This window comes from Dendropsophus ebraccatus, chromosome 2 (assembly GCF_027789765.1).
Source record: "Dendropsophus ebraccatus isolate aDenEbr1 chromosome 2, aDenEbr1.pat, whole genome shotgun sequence".
Lineage (NCBI taxonomy): Eukaryota > Metazoa > Chordata > Amphibia > Anura > Hylidae > Dendropsophus > Dendropsophus ebraccatus.
Genome location: NC_091455.1, coordinates 155262365 through 155279310, shown reverse-complemented (window position 1 = coordinate 155279310; position 16946 = coordinate 155262365). Strand labels below are relative to the sequence as shown.

Genomic DNA, 16946 nt, shown 5'->3' with positions numbered 1-16946 from the left:
CCGCTGGAACGCAAGTCACGTCTTCAAGATGGCGCCCCCCCCCCGGCCTAGCTACACCAAACAAGCGGATTAGGTAAAGTATAAGACTGTAAAGGCAGTCTGTATCTTCATGAAGTCTATTTATGAAGATACAGACTGCCTTTGCAGTCTGTATCTTATGCCTTACCTACTACTCTGTGCCGGTGCAGCAGGGCCGGCGCCGCCACCTTGATTACGTCTTTGCGTTCCACCGCTGGAACGCAAGTTACGTCATCAAGATGGCGGCGCCGGCCTTGCTGCACAGAACAGAGGATTAGGTAAAGTAGAAGATACAGACTGTAAAGACAGTCTGTATCTTCATAAATAGACTTCATGAAGATACAGACTGCCTTTACAGTCTGTATCTTCTACTTTACCTAATCCTCTGTTTCTGTGCAAGCAAAGCCAGGCGCCGCCATCTTGATGACGTAACTTGCGTTCCAGCGGTGGAACGCAAAGACGTAATCAAGATGGCGGCGCCGGCCTTGCTGCACAGAACAGAGGATTAGGTAAAGTAGAAGATACAGACTGTAAAGACAGTCTGTATCTTCATAAATAGACTTCATGAAGATACAGACTGCCTTTACAGTCTGTATCTTCTACGTTACTTACTCTGTTCTGTGCAGCAAGGCCGGCGCCGCCATCTTGATGACGTAACTTGCGTTCCAGCGGTGGATCGCAAAGACGTAATCAAGATGGCGGCGCCGGCCCTGCTGCACCGGCACGAAGTAGTAGGTAAGGCATAAGATACAGACTGCCTTTGCAGTCTGTATCTTCATAAATAGACTTCATGAAGATACAGACTGCCTTTACAGTCTGTATCTTCTACTTTACCTAATCCTCTGTTTCTGTGCAAGCAAGGCCAGGCGCCGCCATCTTGATGACGCAACTTGCGTTCCAACGGTGGAACGCAAATGACGTCATCAAGATGCCGGCGCCCGGCCTTGCTTACACAGATACGAAAGAGTAGGTAAGGCATAAGATACAGACTGCAAAGGCAGTCTGTATCTTCATAGATAGACTTAGGGAAAGATATACTTTAATATTAGGGACAGTGAAATTTAGATGATAGGTTCTCTTTAATGATCAAGCTAAATTTTTCAAAATCTGACCTGTCTCACTTTATGCTCTTATAGCTCAGTGATGCTTTAACGTATGCTAGTGATTCTAAGACAGTTTTTTCGTAACATATGGCACTTTATGTTAGTGGCAAAATTTGGTCACTACTTTGTGTGTTTTTTTGTGAAAAACATCAAAATATCATGAAAAATTTGAAAATTTAGCATTTTATGAACTTCTGAAATTCTCTGCTTCTAAAAAAGGAAGTCATATCACATAAATTAGTTACTAAATCCCATTACCAATATGTCTTCTTTATTCTGGCATAATTTGGTAAACACATTTCACTTTTTTAGGGTGTTACGGGGCTTAGAAATTTATTAGCAAATCATCACATTTTCGTGAAAGTTTCCAAAACTGATTTTTTTTTAGGGACCAGTTCTTTTTTTAAATGGATTTAGAAGGCTTGTATCCTGAAACTTAAAAAATGCTCATTATACCTCTAGATTAATTCTTTAAGGTGTGTAGTTTCCAAAATGGGGTCACTTATGGGGTAAGTGACCCCATTTTGGAAACTACACACCTTAAAGTATTAATCTAGAGGTATAAAGAGCATTTTAACCCTACAGGGGCGTGAGGAAAGTATTCACAATTAGGCCGTAAAAAAAAAAACGAAAATTTAAATTTTCCAATAATTTAATCTAAACGTATAACGTTTCTCATTTTTAAAAGGAACATGAGAAAAAAAGCATGCCAAAATTTGTAACGCAGGTTCTCCTGAGTACAACGGTACCCCATATGCGGGTGTAAACCACTGTATGGGCACACAGCTGGGCTTCGAAAGAAGGGAGCGCCAATTAGCTTTTTTAATGCAGATTTTGCTGAAGAAGTTTCTGAGCGCCAGGTGCGTTTGCAGTGCCCCTGTAGTGCCAGCGGAATAGAACCTCCGCATAAGTCACCCCATTTTAAAAAGTACACCCCTCAAAGAATTCATCTTGGGGTGTGGTGACCATTTTGACCCCACAGGTATTAAAGGAAAGTATTTAAAATTAGGCAGTAAAAATGAAAAACTCGAATTTTTCCAAAAATATGTTGGTTTAGTTTGAAATTTCTCAATTTCACGAGGAACATGAGAAAATCCGCACACCAAAATTTGTGACGCAGGTTCTCTTGAGTACAACAGTACCCAATATGTGAGTATAAACCACTGTATGGGCACACAGGAGAGCTCAGAATGGAAGGAGCGCCAATTAGCTTTAGTAGTGCAGATTTTTCCGAAGTTTCTGAGCGCCAGGTGCATTTGCAGCACCTTTGTAGTGTCAGCAGAAGAGAACCCCCCAAAAGTCACCCCATTTTGGAAAGTACCCCCCCTTTAAAGAATTCATCTTGGGGTGTGGTGACCATTTTGACCCCACATGCATTAGAGGAAAGTATTCAAAATAAGACAGTAACATTGAAAAACTAGAATTTTTCCAATAATATGTTCGTTTAGTTTGAAATTTCTCAATTTCACTAGGAACAGGGGAGAAGCTGCATGCCAAAATATGTAACGCAGATTCTCCTGAGTAGAACAGTACCCCATATGTGGGCATCAAACCAAGGAAGGGAGCGCCAATTAGCATTTTCAGTGCAGATTTTTCCGAAGAAGTTTCTGAGCGCCAGGTGCGTTTGCAGCGCCCCTGTAGTGTCAGCAGAATAGAACCCCCCCAAAAGTCACCCCATTTAGGAAAGTGCACCCCTCAAAGAATTCATCTTGGGGTGCGGTGAGCGGTTTGACCCCACAGGTATTAGAGGAAAGTATTCAAGACAGTAAAAATGAAAAACTAGAATTTTTTCCAATAATATGTTCGTTTAGTTTAAAATTTCTCAATTTCACGAGGAATGGGAGAGAAAATGTACCCCAAAACCTGTAACGCAGCTTCTTCTGAGTAAAACGGTACCCCATATGTGGGCATAAACCACTGTATGGGCACACAGCGGGGGCTCAGAAGGTAAAGAGTGCCAATTTGCTGGAGCAAAACCGCAGCTTGTATCGGTTATTAGAATAGCACAGTTACTAAAATACAATTTAAAAAATGAGATTCCGGGTTATCTGGAGGTGGATACGGGCAACCTGCAGTGCTTACAGACAATCTGGGGTGGTTATGGGCAACGTGCGGTAGTTACATGCAATCTGGGCGGTTACGGACAATCTGGAGGGAGTCACTGGCAATTTGGGGTGGTTACGGTCAAGGTGCCGTGGTTATGGGCAACGTGCTGGGGGGGGTGGGGGGCAACTTGGGGGACGGACACTGACACTTTTTATCCCCTGTCACCATATATGGTGACGGGATAAAAAGTGTTTCCCTGCACTGGGAACAGGCGATCAGCGGTATATAGTATATACCGCCGATCGCCTGCTCCGGGACCCCACAGGGGGGTCCACGATCACTGCCCCATGCTCTCCGCTACCTCCGGTGGCGGAGAGCATGGGGCTTTGATCTTTTTTTTTTATTTCTATCGCTGTGAACAGACATAGTCTGGGGTTAACTGCCCTGTCTTCGATAGGGACAGAGGGGGGAGGCAGGGAAACCATGACGTTTGGGAAACTACCTGCTTTACATGACGTTTCCCAAACGTCATTTTGTGGCAAGGGGTTAAAACAGCTAAATAATTATTTAGCTGTTTTAGTAAAGTTAATTTAGATTCGAGTATTCGATCACATATTCAATCGAACTCAAATCTTTCGACTATTGCAGTATTCGATTGAATAGCTATTTGATCGAATACTATTCGCTCATCTCTAGCTACTATATATCCTGCAGAAAGTGTTGTTTTATTTACATTCAGAAACTGTGCTCTCTGCTGCCACCTCTGTCCAAGTCAGGAACTGTCCAGAGCACTAGCAAATCCCCATAGAAAACATCTCCTGCTCTGGAAAGAATACCACTTCTTGCAGGACGTACAGCAGCTTATAAGTACTTGAAGGCTTGAGTTTTAAGTAAATAAGATAAAGTAAATAAGATAAATCTCTGGCAAAAAGTAGATAAAGAAAATAAGAAATCTCTGGCGATTTCTGGCACTAATTGATTTTAAAGAAATACATTTTTTGCTGAACTACCCCTTTAAGAATATCAACTGAGCACTGCTCTTTATTTATTTTAGCAATAAGTGAGTCACAGCACACATACATTTCATACAGTTGTTGCTACATGACTGACTGAAAACCTTACAAAATTCTAAAAATTATGTGTTGATAAAAGTATGCAGAAAATTACCTGGCAAAGCTCACACCACATGCTGACACCTCCATTAGCCACCTTGTCGGTAAGAATGAAGTAAAGGTTGTTGCCTGTAAGTCGCAAGGTGCATGATTTGGTTAACTTCGTTATTGTGTTTACAACTCCTGTAAAACACAGAATTTACAATAAATACTTTACATAAAATGTGCAAGCATTTCTTAAAAAAAAATAATAAAAAAAATAAAAATTTGGAGATATAAAGACTAATGGTGCCTTCACACATAGATTTATCTGACAGATTTTTGCAGCCAAAGGCAGGAACAGACTACTATGCAAATGGTACTTTAGGGTACTTCACACGTACCGGATCCGCAGCAGATTTCACACTGAGTTTGCAGCGGATTCAGTACTGTGAAGCTGAATGGGTCTCATACACCTTTACCCCGCCGCCAGCTGGACGCCCGCAGCCCCGAGCATACATTACCTGCTCAGTGCCGCAGCTGTGTGAGGCTCCTGGCTCCCCTCGTTCTTCTTTAGCCAATCAGTGCTGCCGTATTTTTTTATTATAGTATTGTATTGCCCTCCCCAAAAGTGCCCTGTGTCCCTCAGTGTCCCCCTGCCATCATTCTCTCCAGCAGCCACAGCTCTGGGAGTCAGGTCGTGACTAGGGATGCATGATGCACCAAAATATCGATTTCCTGGTATCGATACTTTATGTTAGGCTGTGCAGAGAACACGGCCGGCGGCTAGCTGAGCGCTGGCCGTGTTCTCTGTGTGCCGCCCCCTGCAGTCTCCTGCTCTGCACTTCCTCCCTCCGCTCCCATTGGCGCCAATTTCAAATAGCCTACACAGTGCCGGTTGGTGGTGCAGCAGAGCTGTCTCAGTGCCGGTTGGTGGTGCAGCAGAGCTGTCTCAGTGCCGGATGGTGGTGCAGCAGAGCTGTCTCAGTGCCGGATGGTGGTGCAGCAGAGCTGTCTCAGTGCCGGATGGTGGTGCAGCAGAGCTGTCTCAGTGCCGGATGGTGGTGCAGCAGAGCTGTCTCAGTGCCGGATGGTGGTGCAGCAGAGCTGTCTCAGTGCCGGTTGGTGGTGCAGCAGAGCTGTCTCAGTGCCGGTTGGTGGTGCAGCAGAGCTGTCTCAGTGCCGGTTGGTGGTGCAGCAGAGCTGTCTCAGTGCCGGTTGGTGGTGCAGCAGAGCTGTCTCAGTGCCGGTTGGTGGTGCAGCAGAGCTGTCTCAGTGCCGGTTGGTGGTGCAGCAGAGCTGTCTCAGTGCCGGTTGGTGGTGCAGCAGAGCTGTCTCAGTGCCGGTTGGTGGTGCAGCAGAGCTGTCTCAGTGCCGGTTGGTGGTGCAGCAGAGCTGTCTCAGTGCCGGTTGGTGGTGCAGCAGAGCTGTCTCAGTGCCGGTTGGTGGTGCAGCAGAGCTGTCTCAGTGCCGGTTGGTGGTGCAGCAGAGCTGTCTCAGTGCCGGTTGGTGGTGCAGCAGAGCTGTCTCAGTGCCGGTTGGTGGTGCAGCAGAGCTGTCTCAGTGCCGGTTGGTGGTGCAGCAGAGCTGTCTCAGTGCCGGTTGGTGGTGCAGCAGAGCTGTCTTAGTGATCACTCCGTATAGGAGAGCTGTCTTAGTGATTACTCGGTATAGCAGACCTGTCTTAATGATTACTCGGTATAGCAAAGCTGTCTTAGTGATTACTCAGTATAGCAAAGCTGTCTTAGTGATCACTGGGTATAGCAAAGCTGTCTTAGTAATTACTCGGTATAGCAGAGCTGTCTGAGTGATCACTATACTTGGTATAGCAGAGCCGTCTGATCGCACAGTTTAGCAGAGCTGTTTTAGTGATCAGGCTATTTGGAAAAGCACAATTGAATTAATGATAATGACTACTGTATCAGTCCATACAATAGAATCTGGACACAGTCCCTGGTGATGTTGACGGCTGCAGCTATTGTATCAGACTCCCTGTATTGTATCAGTATTCCCTGCCTGTGGCTGTCGGTGAACTACAACCCCCAGCATACCGGTAGCTAAACTATTACAAGACTACAACCCCCAGCATAGCCTGATAGCTGAAATATTACAAAACAACCCCCCCCCCCGCATATCCTCATACCTGAAATATTACAAAACTACAACCCACAGCATAGCCTGATAGCTAATTTAGAATAGGACAATTTTAACCACAATTATTTAGAAAATGTAAATTTTATTTTTAACGCCATAAAAGTCCATATATTGGTATAACTGTAACAGGGCGGACCTGAAGAATATAGATAACATTTCCGATCTATTATATTTGCTGTCTAGGGGGGTATTCTATTTCTACCACTGTGTTTTGGTTTTTTTGTTGTTTTTTTTTATTTTTTATTTTATATATTTTACCAAGTATCGAACTGGTATTGAGTATCGAAATAAAAAAAAGTTAGTATCGGTATCGAACTTAAAATTATGGTATCGTGACATCACTATTTTATCCAGGAAGTGAAGCCTTGATGCAGTAGTAAGTGCGGCGAAAAAACACTTTATCAGCATTTCCCGTAATAAGTGAATATTGGGGATTTATATAACTTTTGGGGGGCAATACAATACTTTAATAAAAAACTTTGCCAGACTTCCCCTTTAACAGTGGGCTGTGTGGGTATTACAGGTAGTAATAGCGTGCTGTGTGGGTGGGATCACAATGACATGAAAATACTGCAGTTAGTTCAGTAACACAATGAAACTGCAATGTGTGAACAAAGCCTAGCTGTTCTGCAACAGCTTTAGGCGGGAAACGGGCAGGATAGGGGACTGTGAAGAACAGCAGAGGGAAAGCTAAGCATTCTGGAACCTGTAGTACTGTGTACAACTGCTCAAGCAAGAAGTACAGCCACACAATACAGAATGGGGCGTGCAGCAGGCAGAGGCGGGGAGGTAGTCATCTGGGCGGCTCCCCGCTCATGTCTAGTAACCACTCTCTGCCTGTTAGCGCACTCGGCAGGAAGATTGACAGGGAATGAGGCCAGTAACTTACTAACAATTTTGAGGGTTTTTTTTTTTTTTTTCAGAAAAAGAAAGTCGTCTAAAAGAGGCGACATGGACACTCTGGACAAGAACCAATGGTGCTTCTGAAGCCATGGTCTCATAGCAGTACAGAGGCTCCCATCATTACAGCGTATAAGCATTAGGGCTGTATTACACAGCCTGATGCACTGGGTGAGTGCTGATCTGCTAGATTGGCGCTCACTTACAGTGCCTATTAGACGCCTCAATGTGCAGCAAGGGCTGCATGAACATTGTTAACGATGTCTGTGTAGCTCTTCCTTTAAATTGGTATTCCAGCATATACAGAAAATAATAAAAAAGTTTATCTGTCCATGTTCCCGCCAGTGTCCTTCTGGCTTGAAAGATTGAGGTTTCTCCTCTTTTCAAATCCATTCAAAAATCTGTCATGTAAATTTGTCTGTGTAAACATACCCATGATGACGCTGCAGAGGGCGGCCGGCACTCGGGAAGATCCGCCGGCCGCCCGAAGAAGACGTCACTGCTGAGGATCGGAGACCGTGGTCGGCACGTGACAGGTATGTTTAGCGCACCACACTTCCGGGTACACGGGTGGGGGTGGTGGGACACGGGGAAGGGGGCCATTCACAGACATAACATACATTACAAAGTTGTATAACTTTGTAATGTGTGTTATTCTGTGAATAATTTTTTAGCGCCGGACAACCCCTTTAAAAAATTAATCTAGGGGTATAATGAGCATTTTAACCCTACAGGGGCTGGAGCAAAGTATTCACCATTAGGCTAGGTTCAGACGCTGTAACTGTGCGGCTGTATTTTTTATGCGGCTGTAAATGTGCGGGTGAAACTCCGGCCGTGGGAAAAAATAGACATGCGGCTCAAAACATACGGTCATTTACTTGGAAATCTGGTTCAACTAAAAATAACAAATAAAATGTTAAGAAAGTGATGCAAACACCTCTGGATGCATCTGGGAAAGCAGGGAAACAGTTTACATGAATCGCTATTACCGGGGTTTGCGATCCTCTGCACTATAGCCGATGTCTCTCATGGTTAATATATTGAATTAATAAAACACATTTTCTGTCTAATAAAGTCCCTTTTATTGTTCAATAATTAAATGTAAACGATTCCATCATTTTGCAATTAAATATACTGTTAAAATAAATATATATATAAATAAATGTATATTTATATATATATTTATTTTTTGACAGTATATTTAATTGCACAATGATGGATTCGTTAGAATTAAATTATTGAACACCGAAACTGAATTTATTTCCACGAAAATGTGTTTTATTAATTAAATATTAATTAGTACAGGAAGCTCCATAAGCCGTTAATTCATATTCCTGGCAATAGAGCATTCTGTACTAATCATCACTTAACTTTAATTAAAACATCAAATGTTTCTTCTAATTATGTTATGACAATAGCATTATTAGAAGAAACATTTAGAATTATATGTGCGCTCAGCTGATTGGCTGTTCGGCTGAGCGCACATATAATGAGCCGGTCCGCAGTACAGTCACTTCATTGTGCTGCGGACCAGCGAAGAGGACACATCGGGACATCGGATGGTGAGTATAGAGCTCTCCCCACCCCCTCCCCAGCACTGCACCCCTCCCAGCAAGGAAGGGGGGTCACTTAACCCCTTCCTTGCTGGGATGGGTGCAGTCTGACATCAGTCTGGCCCCCAGGGGGTTAAGGGGGATGCAATACATCCTCCCTTAACCCCTTGGGGGCCAGACTGTAAGCAGCGATCTGTAAAGATGCTGCATACTGTAAGGAGCACAACACCGCTCACAATGATGGGTGTTGTGCTCCTGTTTGTGTTTTTTTTGTGTGTTTCTCCCTTTTTGTTTTTTCAGATATCGGTATCCTGGGGATTACGTCGGATTCCATGGACTACGTCGATGACCAGCGATTGTTGTTTTAATTTTTTTAATAAAATGGTCAATGAGGGGTGTGGGGGTGTTTTTATTTGAATAAAAAAAATTTTAAACTTGTGTCTTGTCTTTATTTCTTTACTTTATAGACTTAGTAGTGGAAGCCGTCTAATAGACGGAATCCATTACTAAGTTGGGGCCTAGTGTTAGCCGGTATAAAATGGCTAACACTAACCCCCTATTATTACCCCAGTACCCAATGCCACCAGGGGTACTGGGAAGAGCCGGGTGCCAGTGGTCCCGGAGCGTCAAAATTGGCGCTCCTGGACCGGGCGGCAGCAGGCTGGTAAGATTTAGGCTGGGGAGGGCCTAAACCAATGGCTCTTCCCACCCTGGTGTTACCAGGCTGCTGTCGTTTGATTTTTAACCCAGCTGGTTATAAAAATAGGGGGGACCCTATGCATTTTTTTTTTATTATTTATTTATTTAAAAAAAAAACACGCATACGGTCCCCCCCTATTTTAATAATTTAATTCTAACGAATCCATCATTGTGCAATTAAATATACTGTCAAAAAATAAATATATAGATAAATATACATTTATTTATATATCTATTTATTTTAACAGTATATTTAATTGCAAAATGATGGATTCGTTAGAAATAAATTATTGAACAACGAAAGTGTCTTTATTACAAAGAGAATGTGTTTTATTAATTTAATATATTAACTATTAGAGGCATCGGCATTCGGCATCATTGCCGGCTATTTTTGAAGTACTCCGTACGGACCGCCTGTTAATCCTCGGCCGCATGTCCAGCCGCAAACAATGGTCTTGTTCATTTTTTTACGGGTCCGTTTACGATCGGGCCGTAGATTCAGACATAGTGTGCACTGTGCAGCCGCATATCCTATACTTCCAAGCATACACACGAACCACCAAAAATACCGCCGCACAATTACAGCCGCAAATACAGCCGCACAGTTACAGCGTCTGAACCGAGCCCCCGGCCGTAAAATATGGAAAATTAAAATTTTCCAATAATATATACGTTTAGATTAAAAAGTTTCTCATTTTCAAAAGGAACATGAGAGAAAAAGCACCCCAAAATTTGTAATGCAGGTTCTCATGAGTACAACGGTACCCCATATGTGGGTATAAACCACTGTATGGGCACACAGGAGGGCTCAGAAGGAAAAGAACGCCAATTAGCTTTTCCAATGCAGATTTTGCTGAAGAAGTTTCTGAGCGCCAGGTGCGTTTGCAGAGCCCCTGTAGTGTCAGCAGAATAGAACTCCCCCAAAAGTCACCCTATTTTAGAAAGTACACCCCTCAAAGAATTCATCTTGGGGTAGGATGAGCATTTTGACCCCACAGGCATTAGAGGAAAGTATTCAAAGTTAGACAGTAAAAATGAAAAACTCGAATTATTCCAATAATATGTTCAATTAGTTTGAAATTTCTCAATTTCACGAGGAACAAGAGAAAAAAAAAGTACCACAAAATTTATAACGCAGGTTCTCCTGAGTACAACAGTACCCCATATGTGGGCATAAACCACTGTATGGGCACACAGCAGGGCTCAGAACGGAAGGAGCGCCAATTAGCTTTTTCAATGCTGATTTTGCTGAAGAAGTTTCTGAGCGCCAGGTGCGTTTGCAGAGCCCCTTTAGTGTCAGCGGAGTAAAATCTCCCCATAAGTCACCCCATTTTGGAAAGTACACCCCTCAAAGAATTCATCTTGGGGCGTGGTGACCATTTTGACCACAGAGGTATTAGAGGAAAGTATTCAAAAGTAGACAGTAAAAATGAAAAATGCGAATTTTTCCAATAATATATTCCTTTAGTTTGAAGTTTCTCAACTTCACGAGGAACAGGAGAGAAAGTTCACCCCAAAATCTGTAACGCAGGTTTTCCTGAGTAGAACGGTACATAATCCACTGTATGGGCACACAGCGGGGCTCAGAAGGAAGGGAGCGCCAATTGGCATTTTCAGTGCATGATTTTTCTGAAGAAGTTTCTGAGCGCCAGGTGCATTTGCAGTGCCCCTGTAGTGAAAGTGGAGTGAAGCGCCCCCCCCCCCCCCCAAAAGTCAACCCATTTTGGAAAGTGCATCCCTCAAAGAATTCATCTTGGGGTAGGATGAGCATTTTGACCCCACAGGTATTAGAGGAAAGTATTCAAAATTGGCCAGTCAAAATGAAAAACTCGAATTTTTCCAATAATATGTTGGTTTAGTTTATAATTTCTAAATTTCACAAGGAACAGGAGAAAAAAATGTACCCCAAAATTTGTAACGCAGGTTCTCCTAAGTACAAAGGTACCCCATATGCGGGCATAAACCACTGTATGGGCACACAGCGGGGCTCAGAAGGGAAGGAGCGCCAATTTGCTGGAGCAAAACCACAGCTAGTAATAGTTATTAGAATAGCCCAGTTACTAAAACATTTAAAATAAAAAAAATGAGATTACAGGTAATGCGGGGTGGTTACGGGCAACGTGGGGTGGTTACGGGCAGTCAGGGGTGGTTACGGATAAACTGAAGTGCTTATAGGTAATCTGAGGTAGGTACCTGTAATCTGGCACGGTTACGGGCAATCGGGAGGGGGTCATTGGCAATTTGGGATGGTCAGAGGCGGCGTGCGGTGGTCAGAGGCGGCGTGCGGTGGTTGCATGCAATCTGGGGGGTTACATGTAATCTGGCATGATTGCGGGCAACCTGGGGTGGTTATGCGCAACCTACAGTGGTTACGGGCAACTTGGGGGGTTACAGACAATCTTAGATTGTTACGGATAAACTGAAGTGCTTATAGGTAATCTGGGGTGGGTACATGTAATTAGGGGGGATTACGGACAATCAGGAGGGGGTTACGGGCAATTTGGCGTGATTATGGACAACCTGGGGCGGTTACGGGTAATCTGGGGGGGGTTAGGGGTAATTTGGGAGTAAACTGCAATTGGTCTCTGTCACTCCAAATTGGTCTCTGTCACTTTAAATTTTCAGAGTTGGCTGCTTCTGGAGCGCATGCGCACTTCAGAACCAGCCTGGACGCCGAGGAGTAAGGACCTCCCAGGATCAGGTGAGTATATGGGGAAGGGGGGTGACTGGGGGACGGGGGGGTGACTGGGGGGACGGGGGGCGACTTGGGGGGGGACGGACAATTCACTTTTTATCCCCTGTCACCAATCATTTATGGTGACCGAGGATAAAAAGTGCTGGGCAGCACATGGCACAAGCGATCAGCGGTATATAGTATATACCGCTGATCGCTTGTATCGGGACCCCGCAGGGGGGTCCCCGATCACTGCCCCATGCTCTCCGCTACCTCCGGATCTCTATCTTGGATCTGATGGCCGCCGGGGGAGGGAGAGGGATAGCGACTGGGGCAGCACATGGGCACTGACCACTACAGAAATAAGTATTATTACATCCCACAGCATGGATTCACGGTGGGGGGAGATGAAAGGCACTGCGGCGCCAGCCCATTAGTGATTGCCGCATCGGCGGTCACTAAGGGGTTAAATGCCGAGATACGGGCCCGGCCCGGATCACGGCAGTTGTGGTGGGTGCCCGGCTATCACTGACAGCCGGGCCCCGCCGGGGATGACAGGAGCGCAGCTCCTGCGCCCCTGCCATCCCGAGGACGTACCGGCGGCACGTCCATCTGCAGGAACAGGCTGCAGATTTGGACGTGCCGGTACGTCCATATGCGGCAAGGGGTTAAAGAGACACAGGTCAGATTTGAAAAAGAGGCCCTGGACATTAAGGCCAAATCAGGCTGAAGAGGCAAGGGGTTAAATGACGTTTGAGACAACTGTATCGCTTCCCAGTGTAACAGTGCTCCCCCTGTTCCCCCATATGGTAAAGAAGCCCTCTCTGTTCCCCATATAAGTAGCTTTGCCAAATATGTGCCACTCTGTGCCCCCATATAGTGTAGGAGATCTTCTTTGTGCCTCCATTTAGGTATGGTGTATTAGTGGAGGTATCGTGGATAAGGGGTGTAGTAGTACAGGAAAAGATGAGGGGTGTAGTAGTAGTACAGGAATAGATGAGTAGTTTAGGTACAGATGAGGGGTGTGTAGTAGTAGTACAGGAATAGATGGGGGGTGTAGTAGTACAGGAGTAGATGAGGGGTAAAGTAGTAGTACAGGAATAGATGAGGGGTAAAGTAGTAGTACAGGAATAGATGGGGGGTGTAGTAGTATAGGAATAGATGAGGGATGTGTAGTAGTACAGGAACAGATGAGGGGAAGGGACATAGCTAGGAGCATGGGGCCCCATGAAACTTTATTGACTGGGGGAGCATGGGGCATATATCTGAGGGGGTGGGGTATATATCTGGGTAGGAGGTAGATGACACCTGGGGTGGGGTATATTATATGGGGGGGGGGTAGATGGAAGAACAGTTCACATGGACATATCCTGTATTGTTTCCTGTATTGTGGCTGTGTAGAGGTTTGGGTGGCGTCTATGTAATCCGCCCCCAATGTTATCAACCAAAAGCCGCCTCTGGTGATCGCAGAGTGTATTGCAAACATGGGGCCATTATCAGTCAATGTTCATATGAGGCGCGGAGCCGCATCAGTAACTACTGATTACCTGTTCAAGTTTTCTGCTGTGGGATGTAATAATACTTATTTCTGTAGTGGTCAGTGCCCATGTGCTGCCTCACTATCCTCAGTGTCCTCTGCAGGAAGGAGCGCAGCCTGTCCATGCTGAGTGCGCAGAGTAAACAAGAAAAGCAGCGTGAGCGATGACACAGAGGCACTGCTGATCTTCATCCGCAACACATGATTGGTCCTAGCTAAAATAATAGGCCGGCACATGGAGTTCTCCGGAGGCGGCTGCAGGGACTAAAGAATCGGGGGAGAGTGTCGCTGTTACTGGAGCTGTACAGCGGGATCAGGGGGCACAGAGCAGCACCCGCAGCGACACTCTCCCCTGATCCTTGAGTCCCTACAGCCTCCATGTGCGGCCAGGAGGGGAGCGTGTGTATTTGTCCCGCTATGGGGGGGCGGGTCAGTGGCAGGGACATAGGACGCTGCTGGGCACTCTCCCTCCTCAGGCTGTGCTTCAGTAGCTAGAGGCCACAACAAACGCGCCTCCCTGCCGGCCGCCCGCATCCAATGATCTTTTTTGAAAGTCGATTTTCGAAAAAAAAATCTAATTGATTCTCAAATTCTGGCCGAATTAATATAATTAATTTGATTAATCGCCCAGCCCTATATACACCATACAGTATTCTGCTTTGTGGGAATAATCCTTTGGAATTGCATTGTGTCTCACTCCTATTATGAGATGAGGTCCTCTAGCTGTTGCAAAACTACAATTACCATCATGCCTGGAGAACTAAATCCAAAGCTATAACTGTCCAGGCACGATGGGAACTGTACATTTCCAACAGCTGAAGGGCTAAAGTTGAATAATTACAGTAGGTCTCACTCAGCACTGAGACCCAATGCTACTGTTTAAGCCTACCTGTGACAAACTATGCAGACTGGGCACACATGATTTCCCAACAACTGGAGAGCTAAGGGTGAACTGCTGCACACCTTACTTGGTTAGATCTCACGATTACAGTAGGTCTCAGGAGTGAGACCCAATGCTATTGTTTAAGCCTACCTGTGATGAACTATGCAGACTGGGCACACATGAACTTTGTTCAGGCACCAGAGGTTAGGGTATCCATGGATACAACTACACTGGGACTGTACTGAGTACAAGTCCAATCGGATTTAAAAAAAAAAAAATAGGAGAGTTATGCTTGTACAAACCAATCATGTCATATCCATGGATACTTTAACTTTGAGCAGGTAAATGGATTTCATGCATGCCGGGGCTGCGTACTTCTTGGCAGGTCCAATTTAACTTTTGAAATGTTAAAAGTCAATTTAATTGATACTTACCGTTTAACCCTTTATAATTTGCAAAAAAAACCTGGAACCTAGTACATTTTAAAGCTTAGTAATCAGTGTCCTATGACCTCTTTCTTCATAGTAATAGTATCCTATGGCCTCTTTCTCCATAGAAGTGCTCCTCAACCTGTGCCAAAACTGCAAATACCTATTGTAATCTGACACGATAGGACCAGATTGGCTTTTGTATAGCTTTACAGCAGTGTGTATAGCTGCCATACAGACATGACACAATCCTCCTAAAAGTTGTTGGCTGTACTTATTAATTAAAGTGAAGATGGATTCTTTAGTTTGTTTGTTTTTTTAAGAGCAGTGATTCCAAACGGATGCAAGACTACAACTTCCAATATGCCCTGTAGCGTAATTTTGCATCAGTCGCAAGGATTGCGTGGGGAACTAACTCTCTCCGCGCACGCGCCTCCTAGACGACCGTCCGTAGAGGGAACGGAGAAAATATGTCCCGCCGCTACAACACACCATTTAGGGGGCGCGCATACACTCGCTACATACAACACACACAGAGAATGATACACACGCGTGAAGTGGTTCAGACAGCTGATGTCCACTATCTTACAGCGGAACCTCATCTTGCTTCCGTCGTTGCAACAGCCTGGTGGTACTTTTCAGTTTCCGCTCCTGAAGCCTACGTAACACCACGGAACATGGGCAGTCACGTGACAGGAACACCGCTTCTGATTGGCTGTTCGGTTGTGTTGTGTGGGCTGTTGAGGCTGAGGCGCATCTGTAAAGTGGCGGGAGGGTTGAGACTAGAATTGAGTTGCTAGAAGGAGGTCCTCCTCCTGGAGTCTGTATTCTAGTGTGTTCACCATTCTACTAGATTACTGACAGCAAAGTGCAGACCTCCTAACAACTCAATTCTACTAGAATACTGACTGCAGAGTGCAAACCTCCTTCTAACAACTCCATTCTACTAGATTACTGACAGCAAAGTGCAGACCTCCTCCTAACAACTCCATTCTAGCCCCTATCCTTTTCTAGCAGCACTGACGACACACACACACCAAGACAGATATTACCAATAACACCAGCATAAAGGAAGAGAAAATATTATCACCATACATATTAGCCACCATATTATAACTGACCAAATCCTGTACACTGAGACCAATATGGGAAGGAAATATTACCGCCACATCACAACCACTACCATCACCACCATGTTGTCACTGACCAAATCCTGTATACTAAGACCAATAAAAAACACAGTACCAGATAACAAGTAACAAATAATTCCACCACATACTGGCTAACACCACCGCTGCTACTGACAAATACCACCACATACTGACTAACACCGCCACATACTGACTAATACCAATGCTGCTACTAATACCACCACCACATACTAACACCACCACATACTGACTAACACTACCACATACTGACTAATGCCACCACATACTGACTAACACCACCGCTGCTACTGAATAACATCCATTGTACACAGATCACTATCATCCAGTCATATAGAGGCTGATGCAGCTGTACACAGGTTCTGTACTCCATATACATTACAGTGCAGTTATATCAGGTGACTCACAGGGGACGTCTTCTCTGATCAGAGTTCTTCCCTTTTCATCTTCTCCATCTGTCCTGGGCCATTATGAGAACTTCTCCGAGCCACGAATCCACAGAATCTGCCAGACAGACATATTAGCCTCCTCACTCTGGCACCATCCTCATCTCTATACATCCCTCATCTACATCGCACATCTGTATTGGCCCCTGTACGCCCTCATTCAGTAGGTAGGCTGACTGTATGTGACCCCCCTTATAGTATATGCCCGCCACTATGCATCCTCCTTATAGATGCCCCCCATGTTG

General features: G+C 44.9%; 1 protein-coding gene across 4 annotated transcripts in view; it reads right to left on the bottom strand.

The window, feature by feature from the left end:
* HUS1 (HUS1 checkpoint clamp component) overlaps positions 1-15761 on the bottom strand; it is a 446101-nt gene extending 430340 nt beyond the window's left edge. For 3 of the 4 annotated variants that reach the window (XM_069958555.1, XM_069958558.1, XM_069958557.1), the window contains exons 1-2: positions 15637-15749; positions 4335-4462 (exon numbers count right to left, since the gene is read on the bottom strand). In XM_069958555.1, coding sequence (XP_069814656.1) covers positions 4335-4462; positions 15637-15688 — 180 coding nt within the window. In that variant the 5' untranslated portion in view covers positions 15689-15749. Of the gene's footprint in view, positions 1-4334; positions 4463-15636 lie in introns of all 4 variants that reach the window. The other variant, XM_069958559.1, reaches the window with a different exon arrangement.
* Between the last annotated feature and the right edge of the window lie 1185 nt (positions 15762-16946).